A 21,167-nucleotide genomic window follows, 5' to 3' on the forward strand; every position below is an offset into this window, starting at 1 on the left:
GCAGAATCTCTTGATTTCCGATCAAAGCTACCCGTAATTGCCTGTCTCTAACCCAGAGGTGCACAACCTTTTTTCTGCCAAGGACCAATACCATTAACCAAGGTGTCCTTAGACCCCAGATTGGGAACCCCTGCTCTAAACCAAGTACCTGTTCAATGTTGTTCCTGTACCTGCCTCAGCCTTTCTGACGCCTCACTCCATGTACAAGCCACCTCCTGTGTAGAAGAAGTTGCCCCTCAGTTTCCTTTTAAATCTCTCCACTCAACCTACACCTCATTCCTCTAGTTCTTGATAAAAGAAATATCAGAGAAGACTCACAGAGGTGGAGCATGTGGCTGGGATACTGATGAACTTTACTTCAGTAATGGAGATGATTTTATTTTATTTATTTTGAGATACAGTGTGGAACAAACCCTCCCACCTCTACAAACTGCAACGCCCAGCAACACACCGATTTAATCCTACCCTAATCACAGGACAGTTGACAATGACCAATTAACCTACTAACTGGTACATCTTTGGACTGTGGGAGGAAGCCAGTGTGCCTGAAGGAAACACATCTGATCACAGGGAAGAGGGACAAACTCCTTGCCAATGGCACCGGACTCCAACCTGCCAGAGTCTCAGTGAGGAAGGTGACACAGATTCTGAGTGGGTTAAAGTCTGACACAGAAACCGTACAAAAGCAGTTAAATTACTGGTCACTGGTCAAGATTCCTGGGTCACTTCCCAAATTATCCCAGAGGATAGTTTGAGAGAGCTCGGGCTTTTCTCTTTGGAGAGTCTGAAGGATGGGAGGTGACTTGATAAAGGTGTGTGAAATGACAAGAGGCATAGTTCGAGTGGACAGCTCAGGGCAGAAATGGCTAATATGGGTGACATAATTTTAAGGCGGTTGGAGGAAAGGATTGGGGTGGGGTGGTGTCAATGGGCTTTACACACAGAGTGGTGGGTGTGTGAAACACACTGCCAGGGGTGATGGCAGATGCATTAAAGACATTAAAAAACTTTTAGATTGGCACATGAGTGATTGGAAAATGGAGGGCTATGTGGGAGGGAAGGGTTGGAATGATCGTGCAGTTGGTGGAAAGATCAACACAGCATCATACTGTACTATGCTGTAATATTCTCTCACTGTACTGCGCTGTAATGTCTCTCACTGTACTGTGCTGTAATGTTCTCTCTGTACTGTGCTTTAATGTTCTCTCTGTACTGTGCTTTAATGCTGTCTCTCACTGTACTGTGCTGTAATGTTGTCTCTCTCTGTACTGTGCTTTAATATTGTCTCTCATTGTACTGTGCTGTAATGTTCTCTCTGTACTGTGCTGTAATGTTCTCTCTCTGTACTGTGCTTTAATGTTGTCTCTCACTGTACTGTGCTTTAATGTTGTCTCTCACTGTACTGTGCTGTAATGTTCTCTCTCTGTACTGTACTGTGCTGTAATGTTCTCTCGCTGTACTGTGCTTTAATGTTGTCTCTCATTGTACTGTGCTTTAATGTTGTCTCTCATTGTACTGTGCTTTAATGTTGTCTCTCACTGTACTGTGCTGTAATGTTGTCTCTCACTGTACTGTGCTTTAATGTTGTCTCTCACTGTACTGTGCTTTAATGTTGTCTCTGTACTGTGCTGTAATGTTCTCTCTCTGTACTGTGCTTAAATGTTGTCTCTCACTGTACTGTGCTGTAATGTTGTGTCTCACTGTACTGTGCTGTAATGTTCTCTCTGTACTGTGCTTTAATGTTGTCTCTCACTGTACTGTGCTTTAATGTTGTCTCTCACTGTACTGTGCTGTAATGTTCTCTCTCTGTACTGTGCTTTAATGTTGTCTCTCACTGTACTGTGCTGTAATGTTCTCTCTCTGTACTGTGCTTTAATGTTGTCTCTCACTGTACTGTGCTGTAATGTTGTCTCTCACTGTACTGTGCTGTAATGTTCTCTCTCTGTACTGTGCTTTAATGTTGTCTCTCACTGTACTGTGCTGTAATGTTCTCTCTCTGTACTGTGCTTTAATGTTGTCTCTCACTGTACTGTGCTGTAATGTTGTCTCTGTACTGTGCTGTAATGTTGTCTCTGTACTGTGCTGTAATGTTCTCTCTCTGTACTGTGCTGTAATGTTGTCTCTGTACTGTGCTGTAATGTTCTCTCTCTGTACTGTGCTTTAATGTTGTCTCTCACTGTACTGTGCTTTAATGTTGTCTCTCACTGTACTGTGCTGTAATGTTGTCTCTCACTGTACTGTGCTGTAATGTTCTCTCTGTGTACTGTGCTGTAATGTTCTCTCTCTGTACTGTGCTGTAATGTTGTCTCACTGTACTGTGCTGTAATGTTCTCTCTGTACTGTGCTGTAATGTTCTCTCTCTGTACTGTGCTTTAATGTTGTCTCTCACTGTACTGTGCTGTAATGTTCTCTCTCTGTACTGTGCTGTAATGTTCTCTCACTGTACTGTGCTGTAATGTTGTCTCTCACTGTACTGTACTATGCTGTAATATTCTCTCACTGCACTGTGCTGTAATGTTGTCTCTCACTGTACTGTACTATGCTGTAATATTCTCTCACTGCACTGTGCTGTAATGTTGTCTCTCACTGTACTGTACTATGCTGTAATATTCTCTCACTGCACTGTGCTGTAATGTTGTCTCTCACTGTACTGTACTATGCTGTAATATTCTCTCACTGCACTGTGCTGTAATGTTGTCTCTCACTGTACTGTACTATGCTGTAATGTTGTCTCTCACTGCACTGTGCTGTAATGTTGTCTCTCACTGTACTGTACTGTACTATGCTGTAATATTCTCTCACTGCACTGTGCTGTAATGTTGTCTCTCACTGTACTGTACTATGCTGTAATATTCTCTCACTGCACTGTGCTGTAATGTTGTCTCTCACTGTACTGTACTATGCTGTAATATTCTCTCACTGCACTGTGCTGTAATGTTGTCTCTCACTGTACTGTACTATGCTGTAATATTCTCTCACTGCACTGTGCTGTAATGTTGTCTCTCACTGTACTGTGCTGTAATGTTCTCTCTATTATTCTGCCTTGTCCAATCGACCTGCACATGGACCATAGCCTTCCATACCCCTCCCATCCATGTACCTATTCAAACTTCTCTTCAATGTTATTTGTAATGATAAAGTGTGTACAAGTAAACACTGTAAATCCAGACTGGATAAACTGCAGTGATGGGCGAAGTTTAGAAATAATAAACTGGGCCTCATTTAGCTGTACTTTAGCAAAACATGGAACTCTCAGCACAGGAACAGGCCCTACGGCCAGTGACGTGTGTGTAAAACTTGACGCCAATTTAAATGAATCCCATCTGCCTGTGTGTGATCCACATGCCTCCATTCCCAGATATTCATGTGCCTGTCTAAATGCCTCTAAAATCCACTATTGTATCTGCTTCCACCATCTCCTGGCGCATTCCAGTCACTCACTACTGTCTGTCTTTAAAAAAAATCACGTCTTGCTTTTAGACTCTTCCCTCCTCACCATAACCCTATGCCCGTCAGCACCTGACATTTCCCCCCAGAAATAGAATTTACTCTCTCTCTGAATCAGTTCTATTATCGCTCAGTAACATATGGTTTCAGCTTTACTTTCCCATTGCTGGACATGCGTTTACGGTGAGAGGGAAGAGATTTAATAGGAACCTGAGGTGCAATGTTTTTATTCAGAGGGTGGTCAGGATGCCTGAGGAAGTGTTTGAGTCCGCTATCTTCTTCTTAAGCCCATCACCCCCACGGGAGCACAGGCCATGACAGCAGCTCACCAGAGTCCTCTGTCTTGGGCCAGTCTTTCACATTGTCCCCAGGCCAATCTTCACAGATCTTTCCTTTCCCACTGATGAGTCTTTGGATCTGCGTTGGTATTTCTGGAGCTGTGGGGTTTTGTCGGTTAGTTTGCTAGCCCCATGCCCAACCCTCCTCCTCTCACAGCTGGACTTGGGACCTCCCATGACACAGCTGAAGCAGGTACCATAGAACCATTGACCACTACAGCACAGTACAGGCCCTTCAGCGCTTTATGTTGTGCCAACCCATATAATCCTTAAAAAAAAGTACTAAACCCACACTATCCCATAACCCTCTACTTTTCTTTCACCCATGTGCCTGTCCAAGAGGCTGTTAAATACCCCTAATGTTTTAGCCTCCACCACCATCCCTGGCAAGTCATTCCAGGCACTCACAACCCTCTGTGTAAAACACTTAACCCCGATGTCTCCCCTACACTTCCCTCCCTTAATTTTGTACATATGCCCTCTGCTACTGGTGCCCTGGGAAACAGGTACTGGCTATCCACCCTATCTATGCCTCTCATAATCTTGTAGACCTCTATCAAGTCCCCTCTCATTCTTCTACGCTCCAAAGAGAAAAGTCCCAGCTCTGCTAACCTTGCTTCAAATGACTTGTTCTCCAAACCAGGCAACATCCTGGTAAATCTCCTCTGCACCCTCTCCATAGCTTCCACATCCTTCCTATAATGAGGTGACCAGAATTGAACACAATACTCTGTGCGGTCTCACCAGAGATTTGTAGAGTTGCAACATGACCTCTCTACTCTTGAACTCAATCCCCCTGTTAATAAAGCCTAGCATCCCATAGGCCTTCTTATATACCCTATCAACCTGCTCAGCGACCTTGAGGGATGTATGGATTTGAACCCCAAGGTCCCTTTGTTCATCCACACTATTAAGTAACTGACTATTAATCCTGTACTCAGTCTTCTGGTTTGTCCTTCCAAAATGCATCATCTCACACTTATTTGGGGGCCTACAGACTACTCCCAGCACAGTGATTGATCCCTTCCTATTTCTGACTTCCACCCAGACCGACTCAGTGGACACTCCTTCTGCAGCATCTTCCCTTTCTGTAGCCGTGATACTATCCCTGACCAGCAATGCCACTCCCCCCCCCCCCTTTTCTACCTCCAATCCGATTCCTTTTAAAACACCTGAACCCCGGGACCTGCATCATCCAATCCTGCCCTTCCTCCAACCAAGTTTCAGTAACGGCCACAACATCATAGTTCCACATACTAATCATGGAACCATAGAACATTACGGCACAGAAACAGGCCTTTTGGCCCTTCTTGGCTGTGCCGAATCATTTTTCTGCCTAGTCCCACTGACCTGCACCTGGGCCATATCCCTCCAAACCCCTCTCATCCATATACCTGTCCAGGTTTTTCTTAAATGTCAAAAGTGAGCCCGCATTCACCACTTCATCTGGCAGCTCATTCCACACTCCCACCACTCTCTGCGTGAAGAAGCACCCCCCCATGTTCCCTTTAAACTTATCCCCCTTCACCCTTAACCCATGACCTCTGGGTTTTTTTCTCCCCTCGCTTCATGTTCATCCTCCTTGTTCCTAACACTCCTAGCATTGAAATAGACTCATTTCAACCCCTTTAACTGGCTACAATTATGTTTCGCCCCCTGCCTGTCCTTCCTCATCTACTCTTAGCATCATGCCCTTGTCCTTCTACCTTAATTCCTGCACTCACATTCTGATTCCCACCCCCCTGCCAAACTAGTTTAAACCCCCCCCCCCCAACAGCTCTATCAACCCTCCCCGCCAGGATATTGGTCCCCCTGGGATTCAAGTGCAACCCGTCCTTTTTGTACAGGTCACACCCGCCCTAAAAGAGGTCCCAATGATCCAGAAATCTGAATCCCTGCCCCCTGCTCCAATCCCTCAGCCACGCATTTATCCTCCACCTCATTCTATTCCTATTCTCACTGTCACGTGGCACAGGCAGTAATCCCGAGATTACTACCTTTGAGGTCCTGCTTTTCAACTTCCTTCCTAACTCCCTGTAGTCTTCTTTCAGGACCTCTTCCCTTTTCCTACCTATGTCATTGGTATTAATATGTACCATGACCTCTGGCTGTTCTCCCTCCCACCGCAGGATATCTTGGACGCGATCAGAAACATCCTGGACCCTGGCACCTGGGAGGCAAACTACCATCCAAGTTTCTTTCCTGCATCTACAGAATCGCCTGTCTGACCCCCTGACTATAGAGACCCCTGTCACTACTGCCTTGCTCTTCCTTTCCCTACCCTTCTGAGCCACAGGGCCAGACTCTGTGCCAGAGGCATGGCCACTGTCACTTCCCCCAAGTAGGCTGTCCCCCACAAACAGGAGTACTTACTGTCAAGGGGTACTCTCTAGTACCTGACTCTTCCCTTCCCTCTCCTGACTGTGACCCATTTCTCTGTCCCCCGTGGCCCTGGAGTGACCACCTGTCTGTAACTCCTCTCTATCACCTCCTCACTCTCCCTGACCAGACGAAGGTCATCGAGCTGCAGCTCCAGTTCCCTAACATGGTCCCTTAGGAGTTGCATCTTGATGCACCGGGTGCAGATGTGGCCGTCCGGGACGCCGGGAGACTCCAGGACCTCCCACATCTGACACCGACCACAGAAAACTGGCCTCATACACATACTACCTCCTTTAGTAATCAACAGCTGCCTTGCCTCGTCCCGTTACCGCCGAAGCCCGTGGGGCCATAGCCCTTTCACTACGCTGCCTCTCACTCTGCTGCCTCTCAGTCTGCTGCCTCTCACTCTGCTGCCCGCTCCCAGCGCTGCCCGCTGGATATGGCTGCCTTCTTTTTAAACTGTTCACGTTCAACTGGCGGACATCACGCGCCTGCGCAGTCTGGCCTCTCTCTTCCCCCGAGAACTCAAAATGACTTCCTGCTGGAAATCCTTAGGTGCTCTCCCGCTGCCTTCTTGTTCCAAATCAAAAACATTAACATTTAAAAGACATCTGGACGGGTCAAGGCGAGGTTTCCCAGACTGGGGTCCATGAGCTCCTCTGTTAATGATAGGGATCCATGGCATAAAAAAGGTTGGGCCCCTACTTTAAAGAGCTTAGGGCCGTAACAGGCAAATGGGACCGGCTTAGATACAAATCATGGTCGGTGTGGGCCAGAGGGCCTGTTTCTGCACTCTGTGCTGGCGAATATTTTACAAATCAGCCCCTCTTTCCCCCTTGGTGACCCCTCCCTTGCACCTATCTGACTGGGAAAATTCCAGGAATTCTGAATCGGGTTTGTGCCAGGTCAGGGTGTCAGGGCTGGTGGAGAAGGATGGGCTGATGTTCAGCTCACTGCCCCTCAAGGTTAGCTTGTATCTGCACTGATCCAAGGCTGTGCCCTGCATCAAATGGGGTCCTAGATACAGTTCATGGCTGTGGACTCACTTCCAAAGCTATAGCTCTCAATGTCGTTTGCTTACTTTTATTGTTTGCACAAGCTGTTTTTTTCTACACATTGGGTAAAAGTTTAACGGTTTTCTTTTGTTAGTGGGCTCTTTTGGGTCTCTGTTTTGTGGCTGCCTATAAGCAGATAAATCTCAAGGCTGTATTTGGTATAGATAATAAATGTACTTTGAACTTTTAAACTTCAAAATTTGTTTTTGGCAACAATACTGTGCAATACATTAAAATACATAAATTACAGCAAGAATATATAATAAATAAAAATCTGAATCAGGTTTATTATGTGTCGTGAAATTTGTTAACTTAGCAGAAATAGAATGCAATACACGAAAATGTTCAGAATTCTGATGGTGGAGAAGAAGCTGTTCCTAAATCATTGAGTGTGGACCTTCAGGCTCCTGGTCCTCCTCCTTGATGATAGTAATGAGAAGAGGGCATGTCCTGGGTGGGGACGATCTTTACCTCACTATAGGGGCTACCTGGAGGGTGGGGGCTACCTCACTATCCAGGACATGCCTAATTATGGATGCTGCCTTCTTGAGGCTTCACCTTTTGAAGATTTCCTTAATGGTAGGGAGGCCAGTGCCCACCATAGATCAGGCGGAGTCCCATCTCTGCTTCTCAATTTATAGACCTCTGTCATGTTGTCCCACACCCTCAGCCGCTCCAGAGAAAACATAAAACATAGAAAATAGAAATCTTCACCACCTTCAGCCCACAATGTTATGCAGACCCAACTGCAGAACCCTCTATTTTTCTAAGCTCCAAGTACCTAAGAGTTTCTCTTAAAACAACCCATTTGTTCCAGTTTTTACAGCTCATCCAGGCAACATCCTGGTGAGCCTCATTTGCATCTTCTCCAAAGCCCCCACACCCTTCCTGTAATTCAGTGAGATCTTAACTTTTCATCGGAATATTCTGTGTCATTTTTGCAGCATCTGTAGCGTTTTGCTGTAACTAGTGGAATGTTTGCAAACCCCCACGGGGCATCCGTCTGTTTTATCACTACGACAAGTTACTGCATCCGTCGCTGCGAAGTGAGGCTCCGCCGGAACCAGCAAACTTAACGCCAGACAGCAGTCGCTGCTCCGTCACGTGGGCTGGCGCTGTCACTCACCGCCGCTCCGAGAGGCGGGACGAGCCGCTGTCACTCACCGCCGCCCTGAGAGGCGGGACGAGCCGCTGTCACTCACCGCCGCCCTGAGAGGCGGGACGAGCCGCTGTCACTCACCGCCGCCCTGAGAGGCGGGACGAGCCGCTGTCACTCACCGCCGCCCTGAGAGGCGGGACGAGCCGCTGTCACTCACCGTCGCTCCGAGAGGCGGGACGAGCCGCTGTCACTCACCGCCGCTCCGAGAGGCGGGACGAGCCGCTGTCACTCACCGCCGCCCTGAGAGGCGGGACGAGCCGCTGTCACTCACCGCCGCCCTGAGAGGCGGGACGAGCTGCTGTCACTCACCGCCGCTCCGAGAGGCGGGACGAGCTGCTGTTACTCACCGCCGCCCTGAGAGGCGGGACGAGCCGCTGTCACTCACCGCCGCCCTGAGAGGCGGGACGAGCCGCTGTCACTCACCGCCGCCCTGAGAGGCGGGACGAGCCGCTGTCACTCACCGTCGCTCCGAGAGGCGGGACGAGCCGCTGTCACTCACCGCCGCTCCGAGAGGCGGGACGAGCCGCTGTCACTCACCGCCGCCCTGAGAGGCGGGACGAGCCGCTGTCACTCACCGCCGCTCCGAGAGGCGGGACGAGCCGCTGTCACTCACCGCCGCCCTGAGAGGCGGGACGAGCCGCTGTCACTCACCGCCGCCCTGAGAGGCGGGACGAGCCGCTGTCACTCACCGCCGCCCTGAGAGGCGGGACGAGCCGCTGTCACTCACCGCCGCCCTGAGAGGCGGGACGAGCCGCTGTCACTCACCGCCGCCCTGAGAGGCGGGACGAGCCGCTGTCACTCACCGCCGCCCTGAGAGGCGGGACGAGCCGCTGTCACTCACCGCCGCCCTGAGAGGCGGGACGAGCCGCTGTCACTCACCGCCGCCCTGAGAGGCGGGACGAGCTGCTGTCACTCACCGCCGCTCCGAGAGGCGGGACGAGCTGCTGTTACTCACAGCCGCCGGGGGGGAGGCGAGGCGAGAGCCCGCTCTGCGTCACGTGGTCATCTACCGTCACTCATCGCAGTTGTCACTCATTGCCGCACACCTGGGCCGCCACTGTCACTCAGCGCCGGACAGGGGGTGGGGCCGGGGGTTCCCGCGCGCTGATTGGTTGGCGGCTCAGACACGTCACGGGAAGGCACGAGGTTTGCGAGTGTGGTTGCAGAGCTTCGCGGAGCGGCTTCCGGTGAGTGTGAGGGGTGAAGTAATTCGTGAGAGTGGGGGGGGGAAAAGAGAGCGGAGGTAATGGGGAGCGATTGAATGGGTTTTGGGCTGGGGGTGCTTTATATCCCCCTAATCCGCACTTGCCTCTCCACAATCAACCCACCTATCCCATCATCCCCCCTGCTGTTCCCTTATCGACCTCCTTGTCCCTCCCCATCGTACCAGCATCTACTACCTGTTACCACCATTCTTACCTCTGTTCCCTACTTCTACCAACCTCCTCTGGCCCTGTTTTCCTCTCCCCTCCCCCATCCCAGCTATCTCCTCACTACCTCTCCCTTCCCACTTTCTCTGAGTCCTCTTCCTGGACTCTAACGTGCACTATTTGTTAGTCACCCAGAACCATGGCTGCTCCCGGCTCTGGCGAGAACATTTCCCCTCCCATCAAAAGCAGCCAGACCATTCTGGTGAGACACCTCCCGTCCGAGTTGACCAGCAGTGAGAAGGTGGATCTGCTGAAGTATTTTGGAGCAGAATCGGTTCGAGTCTTGCCGGACAAAGGCCGTCTGGTAAGGTTCTTAACAAACACCATTAAAACTACATGTTGAACTTTAGGGAGAATGTTCAAAGCACATAACTGTCACAATATGCTATCTTTAGATTAATTTTCTTACAGGGATTTACAGGAAAAATTGAGAAATATAGAATTTATGAAAAACTATGCATTAACAAAGACAAATAAACATGATAAAATCTGCAGATGCTGGAAATCCAAAGCAACACATATACACTTCAAATGTCGGAGAAACAGGGGACCCTTCCTGATGAAGGGTCTCAGCTGGAAACTGTTTTAAGAACTTAAGAAATACAAACAGGAGTTGGCTATCTAGCCTGTTAAGCCTGCTCTGCCATTTAATAAGATCATGACTGATCTAACCATGGATTCATGTCCCACCTACCTGCCTTTTCTTCATAACCCTTAATTGTCCTACTATGTAAAAGTATCCAACCTTGTCTTAAATATATTTACTGAGGTAGCCTCTACTGCCGCATTGGGCAGAAAATTCCACAGGTTCACCACTCTTGGAAAAGCAGTTTCTCCTCATCTCCATCCTAAATCTACTCCCCCGAATCTTGAGGCTATGTTCCCTAGCTCCAGTGTCACCCACCAGTGAAAGCAACTTTCCTACCTCTATCTTATCTATCCCTTTCATAATTTTATATGTTTCTATAAGATCTCCTTTCATTCTTCTGAATTCCAGCAAGTACAGTCCCAGGCAACTCAATCTGTCCTCATAGTCTAACCCCATCGTCTCTAGAATCAACCTCCTCTGTACTGCCTCCAAAGCCAGTCCTTCCTCAAGTAAAGAGACCAGAACTGGTCATTGTTTACATCAGCACTGCATGCAGTACTCCAGATGTGGCCTCACCAGTAACCTATGGAGTTCCAGTATAATCTCCCTACTCTTAAATACAATCCCTCTAGCAATGAAGACCAACATTCCATTTGCCTTCTTGATAGCCTGCTGCACCTGCAAAACAATCTTTTGCGATTCCTGCACAAGCACTCCCAAGTCCCTCTGCTCAGCAGCATGATGCAACCTTTTATCATTTAGTAATAACCTGCTCTTCCATTTTTCCGTCCAAAATGGATTACCTCACATTTACCAACTTTGTACTCCATTTGTCAGATCCTTGCCCACTCAATTAACCTATCTATATCTCTCTGCAAACTCTCCATATGCTCTGCACAATTTGCTTTTCCACTCAATTTAGGGTCATCAGCAAACTTAGTCCCCCCCACTTCCAGATCATTAATATATATTGTGAACAATTATGAGCCCAGCACCAACCTCTGTGGCACACCGCTCACCACTGATTGCTTACCAGAGTAAAACCCATGTATCCCAACTCTCTGCTTTCTATTAGTTAACCAATCCTTTATTCTTGCTAATACATCACCCCCAACTCTATGCATCCTTATCTTAAGGATAAGTCCTTTATGCAACACCTTCTGGAAATCCAAGTAAATAACGTCCATCTGTTCCCCTCTGTCCACTGTGCTCATTATGTCCTCAAAGAACTCCAGTAAGTTTGACAAACAGGACCTGCCTTTGCTGAATCCAAGCTGCATCTGCCTGATGGATCCATTTCTTTCCAGACGCCTCACTATTTCTTCTTTAATGATAGCTTCAAGTATTTTCCCAACGACAGATGTTTATCTAACTGTCCTATAGTTACCTACCTTTTACCTACAGTTTTATTTTGAAAGTGGCGTGATATTCATCTTATTCCAATCTGTGTGGACCTGCCCAGAGAATTTTAATAATTTATCGCCAAAGCCTCAACTATAACCTCTACCATTTCTTTCAGTACCCTGGGATGCATTCCATCTGGACCAGGGGGCTTACTTATCTTCAGACCCACAAGATTGCTCAGTACTGTCTCTTTAGTGATAGCTATTGAGGTCCACACCTCCCATCACATCCATAACCTCTCCCTTTGGTGTGTTAGATGTGTCCTCCACCATGCAGACCAACACAAAATAATCATTCAAAGCCTCAGCCATTTCCTCATTACCCAATATCATCTCCACCTTCTCGTCCTCCAAGGGACCTGCGTTCACTGTAGCCACCCTTTTCTGCTTTATATAATTATAAAATCTTTACTTTCTGTTTTTATATTTTGTGCTAGTTTATTTTCATAATCTATCTTCTCTTTCTTTATTGCTCACTTAGTGGTCCTTTGTTGCTTTTTAAACTTTTTCCAATCTTCCAGTTTCCCACTACTCTTGGCAACTTTGTATGCAGGAGCTTTTTTAGTTTGATGCCTTCTTTATTTCCTTAGTTATCCAAGGCTGGCTCTTCCCCCCCCCCCCCCCCCCTTACTGTCCTTACTTTTAACTGGAATATACTTTTGTTGAGCATCGTGAAAAATCTCTTTGAAAGTTGTTCCTCCCAAGGATAAATTGGCTCATTTTTATTCCTATATAAGTCCTATTTGTGACAGATGTCATTCTGAGATAGCATCTTTAACTCATATGTTTTGGTCTTGTCTGCTTTTGAAAAAATATTGGAAAGACATTTTTGATATTATTTCCACCGTATTGAACATTGATTTACAACCTCATCCTATTACTGCAATTTTTGGTTTACCAGTGATGGACTCAGTCCATTTATCCTCTTCTGCTTGTCGAATGATTGCATTTCTTACATTAATCGCTAGACCTATTTTGTTGAATTGGAAAGAAATTAATCCTACCGTATTTCATTGGTTCTCTCAAACTATGTTCTGCCTAAATTTAGAAAAAATTAGAAGTGTTGTATTTGATACTTCTATTAAATTTGAAAAGATATGGAGACCATTTATTCAATATTTTCATATGATGTAATGTGACCCTGTTCCAAGCCTATTTGTTTTTCCAGTTTTCATTTTACATATGTTGAGAGGATCAGAGTTGATGACACTGATGATTTCGTATTTTTGTTAGATATTATAAACAGCTCTTTTTTTCCCTTTTTTTCTTTTTTCGTTTCTTTTCCTTATTAGTTATTAGGTTGTTAGATTAGTTTTATGGCATAAATTTTTTTTCTTTTTCTCTTTTCAGTTTTTTTTTAAATATATATATTATGATATACCTAGGTTTGCTTTGTTTATATGTTACTTGTATCGTCCATGATTTGGGAAGACTCATTTATATTGTAACTATTGCTTATGTATCCTTGCATGTTCAGTTTAAATTTGTATGTTTGTAATCCCATTATCTATGTATTAATCTTATTATGTTGATATTAATAATAATAATAATAAAAAGATTGAAAAAAGAAAGTTGTTCCTCAACTGTCCCACCATTTAGCCTGTGTTCCCAGTCTACACTTGCCAAATCCTCCCTCATATCATTGTAGTCTCCATTGTTTAGGCAGAATACACTGGTTTTAGATTGAACTATTGCACCTTTCAATTGTATGAAAAATACAATCATACTGGGATTACTCTTTCCTAGCCACAAGATCACTAATTTTACTTGTCTCATAGTACAGACCAGATCTTATAGATTCAGTAACAATGCTGTTCAAGAAAGTGTAAGTGGTCTGATTAGTATGTTTGAAGCTAATACTGAATATATGTACATATATATGTGTGTGTATTTTTTATATAAATAAAAAAAAACAACTTTGGTGTTGTGGAGAGGGGAGACTTGCTGCATGGGCAACTGCTGGTCTTCCATACAACCCTGCCCAGGCCTGTACCCTGGAAACCATTCCAGGAACAGATCCATGGTCTCGCGAGACTAATGGATAAACATCAGTTGTATGGGAAACCGGCAGTTGCCCATGCAGCAAGTCTCCGCTCTCCACAACACCGATGTTGTACAAGGGAAAAGCAAGGGCTGATACAGCTTGGCACCAGTATATATATATGCTCATGGACTGCTTGTCCCATTCCCATCAGGGAGGAGGCAATGTAGCATGCACACCAGGGCCACCAGACTCATTCGATCTATGTATCTCAGCTATCTTAATGTATTTACATTCACTGATTTTTTATTATTGTGTTCTTTATAATTTTTTTGTGCTACCTCAATTCCAGAGTAACAATTATCTTGCTTTCTTTTGCACTTGTGTACTGGAAATAACATCAAACAATCTTGAATCTTGACATTGCTGGAGTTGTGAACAGTGACAAAGAATAGAGATCAGTTGGAGATCTGGGCAAAGAAATGGCAAATGCAGTTTAATCCAGAGTGTGTGGTGTCGTAGTTTGGAAAGATACAAGGTGAATATATGGCAGGACCCTGTGGAGTGTTGATCAACAGAGAGGTGTTGGGGTACAAGCCCAAAACTCCCAGAAAATGGAAACACAGTTGGGTGGGATGGTAAAGAAAGCATATGGCACTCTTATAGTCCTTCATCAATTCAAAGTTGGGAAGTCCTTTTTTAACTGTATAAAACTTTGGTGAAGTTCAAGTTTATTGCTACAAGCACACACAGTGTATCGATGCCAAGAAAATCAGCTTTTTGCAGCAGCATGACAAATATAAGTTAAAATAAACTTAATTTAACATAAATTATACACAACTCCCACTAGTATACACACACTAGCGCAGATAAGCAGCATAATAGTTGTAGCAGTTTATAGTCTCAGTCAAGCAAGTTCAATCCCACTGCTGTTTGTACATTCTCCCTGTGACCATGTGAGTTTTCTCCGGCTGCTCTGGTTTCCTGCCACAGTCCAGAGACGTACCGTTCAGCATGGACTCGATGGGCCAAAGTGCCTGGTTCGGTGCTATAACACTCCATGATTCTTTATGTTTTGGTCTTTGTTTCAAATCATTTATAGAAATGGTAGAAGTCAGGTCCCTTTGTCGATCTCTGTGCCACACCAGTCATTACATCTTGTGCTCTCTTTTACGTGTTAGCCATCCAATCATTATTCAACTCAACATTCTACCTCCTACACTACAAGCTTTTATTTTTTGCATTGACCTTTGAGCTGCTTTATATCAGTTGCCTCCTGGATTTATGCATCTGGTACACACACAGCATATGTTCCTCTTTCAAAGAGCTCCATTAAATTGGGCAAACATGGTTCCCCTTTTACAAAGCTACGCAGTCTTCGCCTGTTTACATGAATAACTACTCTGGTAACTGTGGCAGCATAGTGTCATAGAGCTTAGTATAATGCTTTACAGTCCAAATGACCAGCATTCAAACCCCACCACAAACACGAGATTGTACAAATACTGGAAAGCTTGCACAACACACAAAATGCTGGAGGAACTCAGCAGGTCAGGCAGCATCTATGGATTTGATAAAGTGCCTTGGCCTGAAATGTCAACTTTTATTCATATCCTGGCCTGCCAAGTTCCTCCAGCATTTGTGTGTGTTGCTTTGATAACTGCTGCTATAAGGAGTTTGTGCATTCTAGCTCTGTCCACAGGGATTTCCTGCAGGTGCTCCAGTTTCCAACCACATACACGTTACATGGGCGTCATAGCAGCGAGCAGTTGGCATGATGCTTGGGGCATCAGAGTTTGGAGTTTAATTGCGGCTTCATCTGTAAGGAGCTTATACGTTTTCCTGTGTGCACGTGGGTTTCCTCTGGGTGCTCTGGCTTCCTCCCACATTCCAAAGGCACGACAGTTTGTAAATTGTCCTGTGATTAGGCTAGTTTTTAACAGATGGGTTGCTGGGTGGTGTGGCTTGGGCAGGAAGGTCCTGGTCTCTAAATAAGTAAAATGTTAATTGGTCACATGGCTGCGATCGGGTGGTACAGGATGGTTGGGCTGGAAGTGCCTTTTCTGTGCTGTATCTTGAAATAAAGTAATGTATTCATCAGTATTCAGGTGACCACACGACGTAGGGTGACCTAGCGAGACGAGCCACTGCCTCACTGTTCAGACACTCTGGTTCAATCCCCGCACTGTCTGTGTGGAGTTTGCATGTTCTCACTGTGACCATGTGATTTTTTTTTTCCCCCCAGTACTCTGGCTCTCACCACATGTCAGACATGCAGGTGGATGGGTTAACAAGCTATTGTAAATTGTCCCACGGTGTGAGGGTGAGGTGTGGAATCTGTGGGTAGTTGATCAGAGCCCAGGTCTCTGGTGCTGTTTGGCAGCCACTCTCCATGCTGCACCCAGTCCTGATGAGTGCTGTTCTGAAGGAATGAACAATATTCTTGTTTAAATCAATTTCTTGTATAATTTTTCTCTTTTGCAGAAACATACAGCTTATGCAACGTTCTCATCTGCCCACGCAGCAGCCAAGGTAGGTGCTCTGTGTAAGCACCCTGATCAAACTGAATAGATTTATACAGTCAACGTGCAAAGTTAATTATTGAAGTAGGAAAATCTAGCTTGAAATTCATTTTTGACCATCGGATATGGGAGCACAATTAGACCATTTGGTCTACCAAGTCTGCTCCACCATTGCATCATGGCTGATTTATTATCCACGTTTTCCTGCCTTCTCTCCGTAGCCTCTGACACTTTGACTAATCAACAGCCTTTCAATCTCTGCCATAAATGTACCCGTTCTATTATATATGTTCTTTCCTGTAAACGTTAGTAAATGTCGAGAGGACTAGAATATCTAAAGGGCATTGATCATGTGGATAGCCAGAGGCTTTTTCTCAGGGCTGAAATGGCTAACACGAGGGGCATAGTTTTAAAGGTGATTAGAATTATGTACTGAGGGGATGTCAGGGGTAAGTTTTTGACACAGAGTGGTGGGTGCGTGGAATGCACTGCTGGCGCTGGTGGTAGAAGCGGATACAATAGGGTCTTTTAAGAGCATCTTAGATAGGTACATAGAGCTTAGAAAAACAGAGGGCTATGCAGTAAGGAAATTCTAGGCAGTTTCTAGAGTAGGTTACATGGTCGGCACAACATTGTGGGCTGAAGGGCCTGTAATGTGCTGTAAATTTCTATGTTCTATATGTATATAAGCAAGGATATAATGTTGAGGCTTTGTAAAACATTGGTCATTTGAAGTATTACGAGCAGTTTTGGGCCCTATCTAAAGAAAAATGTGAGAGGGACCAGAGGAGGTTCATGTGAATGATCCCAGGAATGAAAGGGTTAACATTTGATGGCTCTGGGCCTCTCACTGGGGTTCTCACTGAGGGGGGTTTCTCTTTGATATCTATTGAATATTGGCAGGCTGAGGTAAAGTGGACATGGAGAGGATGTGGGGGAGTCTAAGATCAGAGGGCACAGCCTCAGAATATAAGGATGTCCCTTTAGAACAGAGATGAAGAGGAATTTCTTTCAGCAAAGGTTGGTGAATCTGTGAAATTCATTGCAATACATGGCTGTGGAGGCCAAGGCATTGAATATATTCAAAGCGGAGCTTGATAGGCTCTTGATCAGTCAGGGTGTTATAGGCAGGAGAATGGGGTTGAGAGGGTTAATGAATCAGCCAAGTTGGAGTGGCAGAGCAGACTTGATGGGATTAGTGGCCTAATTTCCTTACTTCGCCCGCACTCATTCATTCTCCCTCTGCTTCAGTATCTTGTGGTCTTGTACAATGCAATGGATTGTTGGCCTCACAATCTACCTGGTTAAGATCTTGCACTTTCTGTGTAGCCTTTTCCCTTTATTCTGCCCTGTTATTAATATAGAACGTTACAGCACAATACAGGCCCTTTGGCCTACAATGTGCTGCTAGCCTTTTAACCTGCTCTTATGATGAATCTAACCCTTTCCTCCTGCATCACCCTCCATTTTTGTTTCATCCATGTGCCTTTCTTTTATATGCTCCCTTTGTTTTACTTTCTTCTACTTCAGTGAACTGAGATATGCAAGACAAGTTTTTCACTTTGTGTTGGCTCATGTGACAATAGCACACCAACAGCAGACCTACTGTTCTAACATGTGACGTCTTTTGCAGGCCCTGTCCAGGCTGCACCAGCTGAACTGCCTGGGCCACTCTCTGGTGGTAGAGTTTGCCAAGGGACAAGAGCACACTGAGGCTCCGGAGCAGGAGACGTTCTCTGACAGAGGCAAACCGTACGTCACCTCCTTCTCTACCGTGAGTGGTACAGCATGGAAATAGATCCATTGGCCCATCTCGTCTGTGCTGAGTCCCATTGAAACATCCAAACAATAGCCTTCCAGACCTCACCCATCCATGTACCTATCTAAATCTCTCAAACTTAACCTGCATCCATCACTTCCGGCAGCAGCTCATTCCATGCTCAGACGACCCTCTGAGAAAAGAAGTTCTCCCTCATGTTCCACTTAAACTTTTCACCTTTCACCCTTAACCCATGATCTCTAGTTGAAGTCCTACCCAATCTCAGTGGAAAATGCCTGCCATATCCCTCATAACTTCAGGTATACCTGAATCGAATCTCTCCTCAATCTTTTACATTCGAGGGAATAAAGTCCCAACCTATTCAACCATTCCCTATAACATGTAAATTTTCTCTGTACTCTCTCAATCTTATTGATATCTTTCCTCTAGCTAGGTGACCAGAACTTCATGCAGTTCTTCAAATTTGGCCTCACCAAAGTCTTATACAACATCAACATACCACTCCACCTCCTGTACTCAATACCCTGATTTACAAAGGCCAACGTGATAAAAGCTCTCTTTCGATCTGTGGGTGGGAAGACTGGGGTTTTGTGGCTGGCCCTCAAATTTGGACTATCCTGTCCAGGTAACAAAGCTGACTGTGGGGGTGTTGGCTCACTGGCCCTCTCAAATGGGTTGTGTCTAAGCACCTCATATTTCCATACCCCCCAGCTGATTCCTGACACTCCACAAAGGGGAATGGTGAGCTGTGGGTGGATGGTGCCCGAAGGGGTATTACTGAGCAAGTGCTGTACTCTCGGTGGGGTTGAGATCCTGATTGGAGAGTGGTGCCAATTCCCTCCTGCCTTTCAGCTTTCCTCCCACATTCCAAAGACGTACGGGTTAGAATTAATGAGGTGTGATCATACTATGTTAATGCCTGAAGTGTGGTAACATTTGAGACGTTCCCCAGCACAACCTCAGGCTGTGTTGGTCATTGCCACAAACTATGTACTTCACTGTATGTTTCGATATGACAAATGTATCTAAACGTTATAGACTAAGGCCTTATCTCAAACAATAACGAGGTGGCGTACAGGGAAGAAGTCATCACCCTGACACAGTGGTGTCAAGAAACCAACTTCTCCCTCAATGTTGCAAAACCAAAGGAACTGGTTGTGAATTATAAGAGGAATGGAAACAGGCTAACCCCTATTGACATTAATGGATCTTGGGTTGAGAGGGTTTAAGTTCCTCAGCATCTATATCACCAAGAGCCTCACGTGGTCTGTACACACCAGCTGTGTGTGGTGGAGAAAGGCACAACAGCACCCCTTTCACCTCAGACAGTTGAGAAAGTTTGGTATGGGCCCCCAAGTCCCAAGAACTTTTTTACAGGGGCATAATTGAGAGCATCCTGACTATTACGTTGACTGTTCTATTTATTATAGATTATTATAAAGTACTATGATTGCACATTTAGATGGAGACATAACGTAAAGATTTTTACTCCATGTATGTGAAGGATGTAAGAAATAAGTCAATACAGTTCTTTTATATATCCATTGGCCTCAGATCTGAATTGACAGTGTTGCAGAATATCCACAGGGGGGCAGTAAAGTGTCATTTTTAAAAGAGCTTTTCTAGCGTTATAAAGTCATAGTTGTACAGCAGGGAAACAGGCCTTTGGTCCATCTAATCTGTACGAAACTGTTACTGTGCTTAGTTCAATCAATCTGCACCCAGTCCATAGCCCTCCCACTAATGTACCTATCCAAATTTCTTTTCAATGTTGAAATTGAACCAACATTCACCGCTTCCACAGGCAGCTCATTCCACACTCTCACCATCCTGGGTGAAGAAGTTCCCACTCATGTTCCCTTAAACATTTCTCCTTTCACCCTTAATCTATCACCTCTAGTTCTAGTTTCACCCAATCTCAGTAGAAAATGCCTGCTTGAATTTACCCTATCTGTGTATGTGGCCTCTGTCGGTCGTGGTCGACCATGGGTTCTGTGCCTCTGATAGTCACTCGTTTGTCGAGCAGCGTCAACTGTGGCTATTGAGGCCGATCCTGGAACGGTAGGCTCTGCCATGGGTGCTGCACGTGTAGGGCGTCGTGGAATTGTTGTCCGCTGTGCTCTCCGTTTAGCTCTCCACTCCTCAAACTGACTCAGGATCACTCTTTCACCTTGTACTAGGTGTTGCTGAAGAGGACCTTGCCATTTGTTGCGGTCATCTGCTGTATCCTCCCAGCACTCTGTGTTGATTTTTAAGGCTTTCATGTCTCACTTGCAGATATCCTTGAAGCGAAGCTGGGGTCTACCAATGTTCCTCTTGCCTGTTGCTAGTTCTCTGTAGAGGATGTCCTTTGGCAGTCTACCATCCTTCATATGACGGACGTGGCCCAGCCAGCGCAGTCTGCATTGTCTTAAAAGCGTTTGTGGGAAGTCCAGCACGGGAGAGGCCCTCAGAGTTTGGGACTTTGTCTCTCCAGGTGATGCCGAGGATGCGGCAAAGGCTGCGCAGGTGAAAGCTATTGAGTTTCCTTTTCTGCTTGGAGTAGATGGTCCACGTCTCACTACCATACAGGAGGGTGCTGGTAACACATGCATTGTACACAGCAGTCTTGGTCTTTGTAGGGAGTTTTGGATTCTCCCAGACCCGCGAGGAGAGTCGAGCAAGGATCGATGTTGCTTTGCCGATACGCCTATTGATTTCAGCAACGAGGGACAGAGTGTCGCTAATGGTACGTGAACTCGTGGACCACTTCCATATCGTAATTGTCGATGGTAATGACTGGTGTCTCCACTACGATCTGGGCAAGGACATTTGTTTTCTTTAGGCTGATGGTGAGCCCGAAGTCCTTGCATGCCTTAGAGAAGCGGTCCATGAGAGTTTGTAGTTGCTGTTTGGTGTGCGAGGTTATAGCAGTGTCATCGGCAATTAGCATGTCGCGTATTAAGATCTTTCACACCTTTGTTCTTGCTCTCAGGCACACAGGGTTGAACAGCCGCCCATCAGACCTGGTGTGCATGTAGATGCCTTCTGTCAACGTCCTGAACACGTGCTTCAATAGCAGAGAGAAGATGATGCTGAATA

At 45.8% G+C, this 21,167-nt stretch overlaps 1 protein-coding gene across 2 annotated transcripts in view; it reads left to right on the top strand.

Annotated features, from left to right (window-relative positions):
* The first annotated feature begins 9,277 nt into the window (after positions 1-9,277).
* The window catches only part of rnpc3 (RNA-binding region (RNP1, RRM) containing 3), a 77,083-nt gene continuing 65,193 nt past the window's right edge, over positions 9,278-21,167 (top strand). Inside the window, exons 1-4 of one of the 2 annotated variants that reach the window (XM_059983661.1) lie at positions 9,278-9,568; positions 9,939-10,115; positions 16,269-16,316; positions 17,940-18,058. In XM_059983661.1, coding sequence (XP_059839644.1) covers positions 9,951-10,115; positions 16,269-16,316; positions 17,940-18,058 — 332 coding nt within the window. In that variant the 5' untranslated portion in view covers positions 9,278-9,568; positions 9,939-9,950. Of the gene's footprint in view, positions 9,625-9,938; positions 10,116-16,268; positions 16,317-17,939; positions 18,059-21,167 lie in introns of both variants that reach the window. The other variant, XM_059983660.1, reaches the window with a different exon arrangement.

Source organism: Hypanus sabinus, chromosome 11, assembly GCF_030144855.1.
Source record: "Hypanus sabinus isolate sHypSab1 chromosome 11, sHypSab1.hap1, whole genome shotgun sequence".
In the NCBI taxonomy this organism is placed as follows: Eukaryota; Metazoa; Chordata; class Chondrichthyes; order Myliobatiformes; family Dasyatidae; genus Hypanus; species Hypanus sabinus.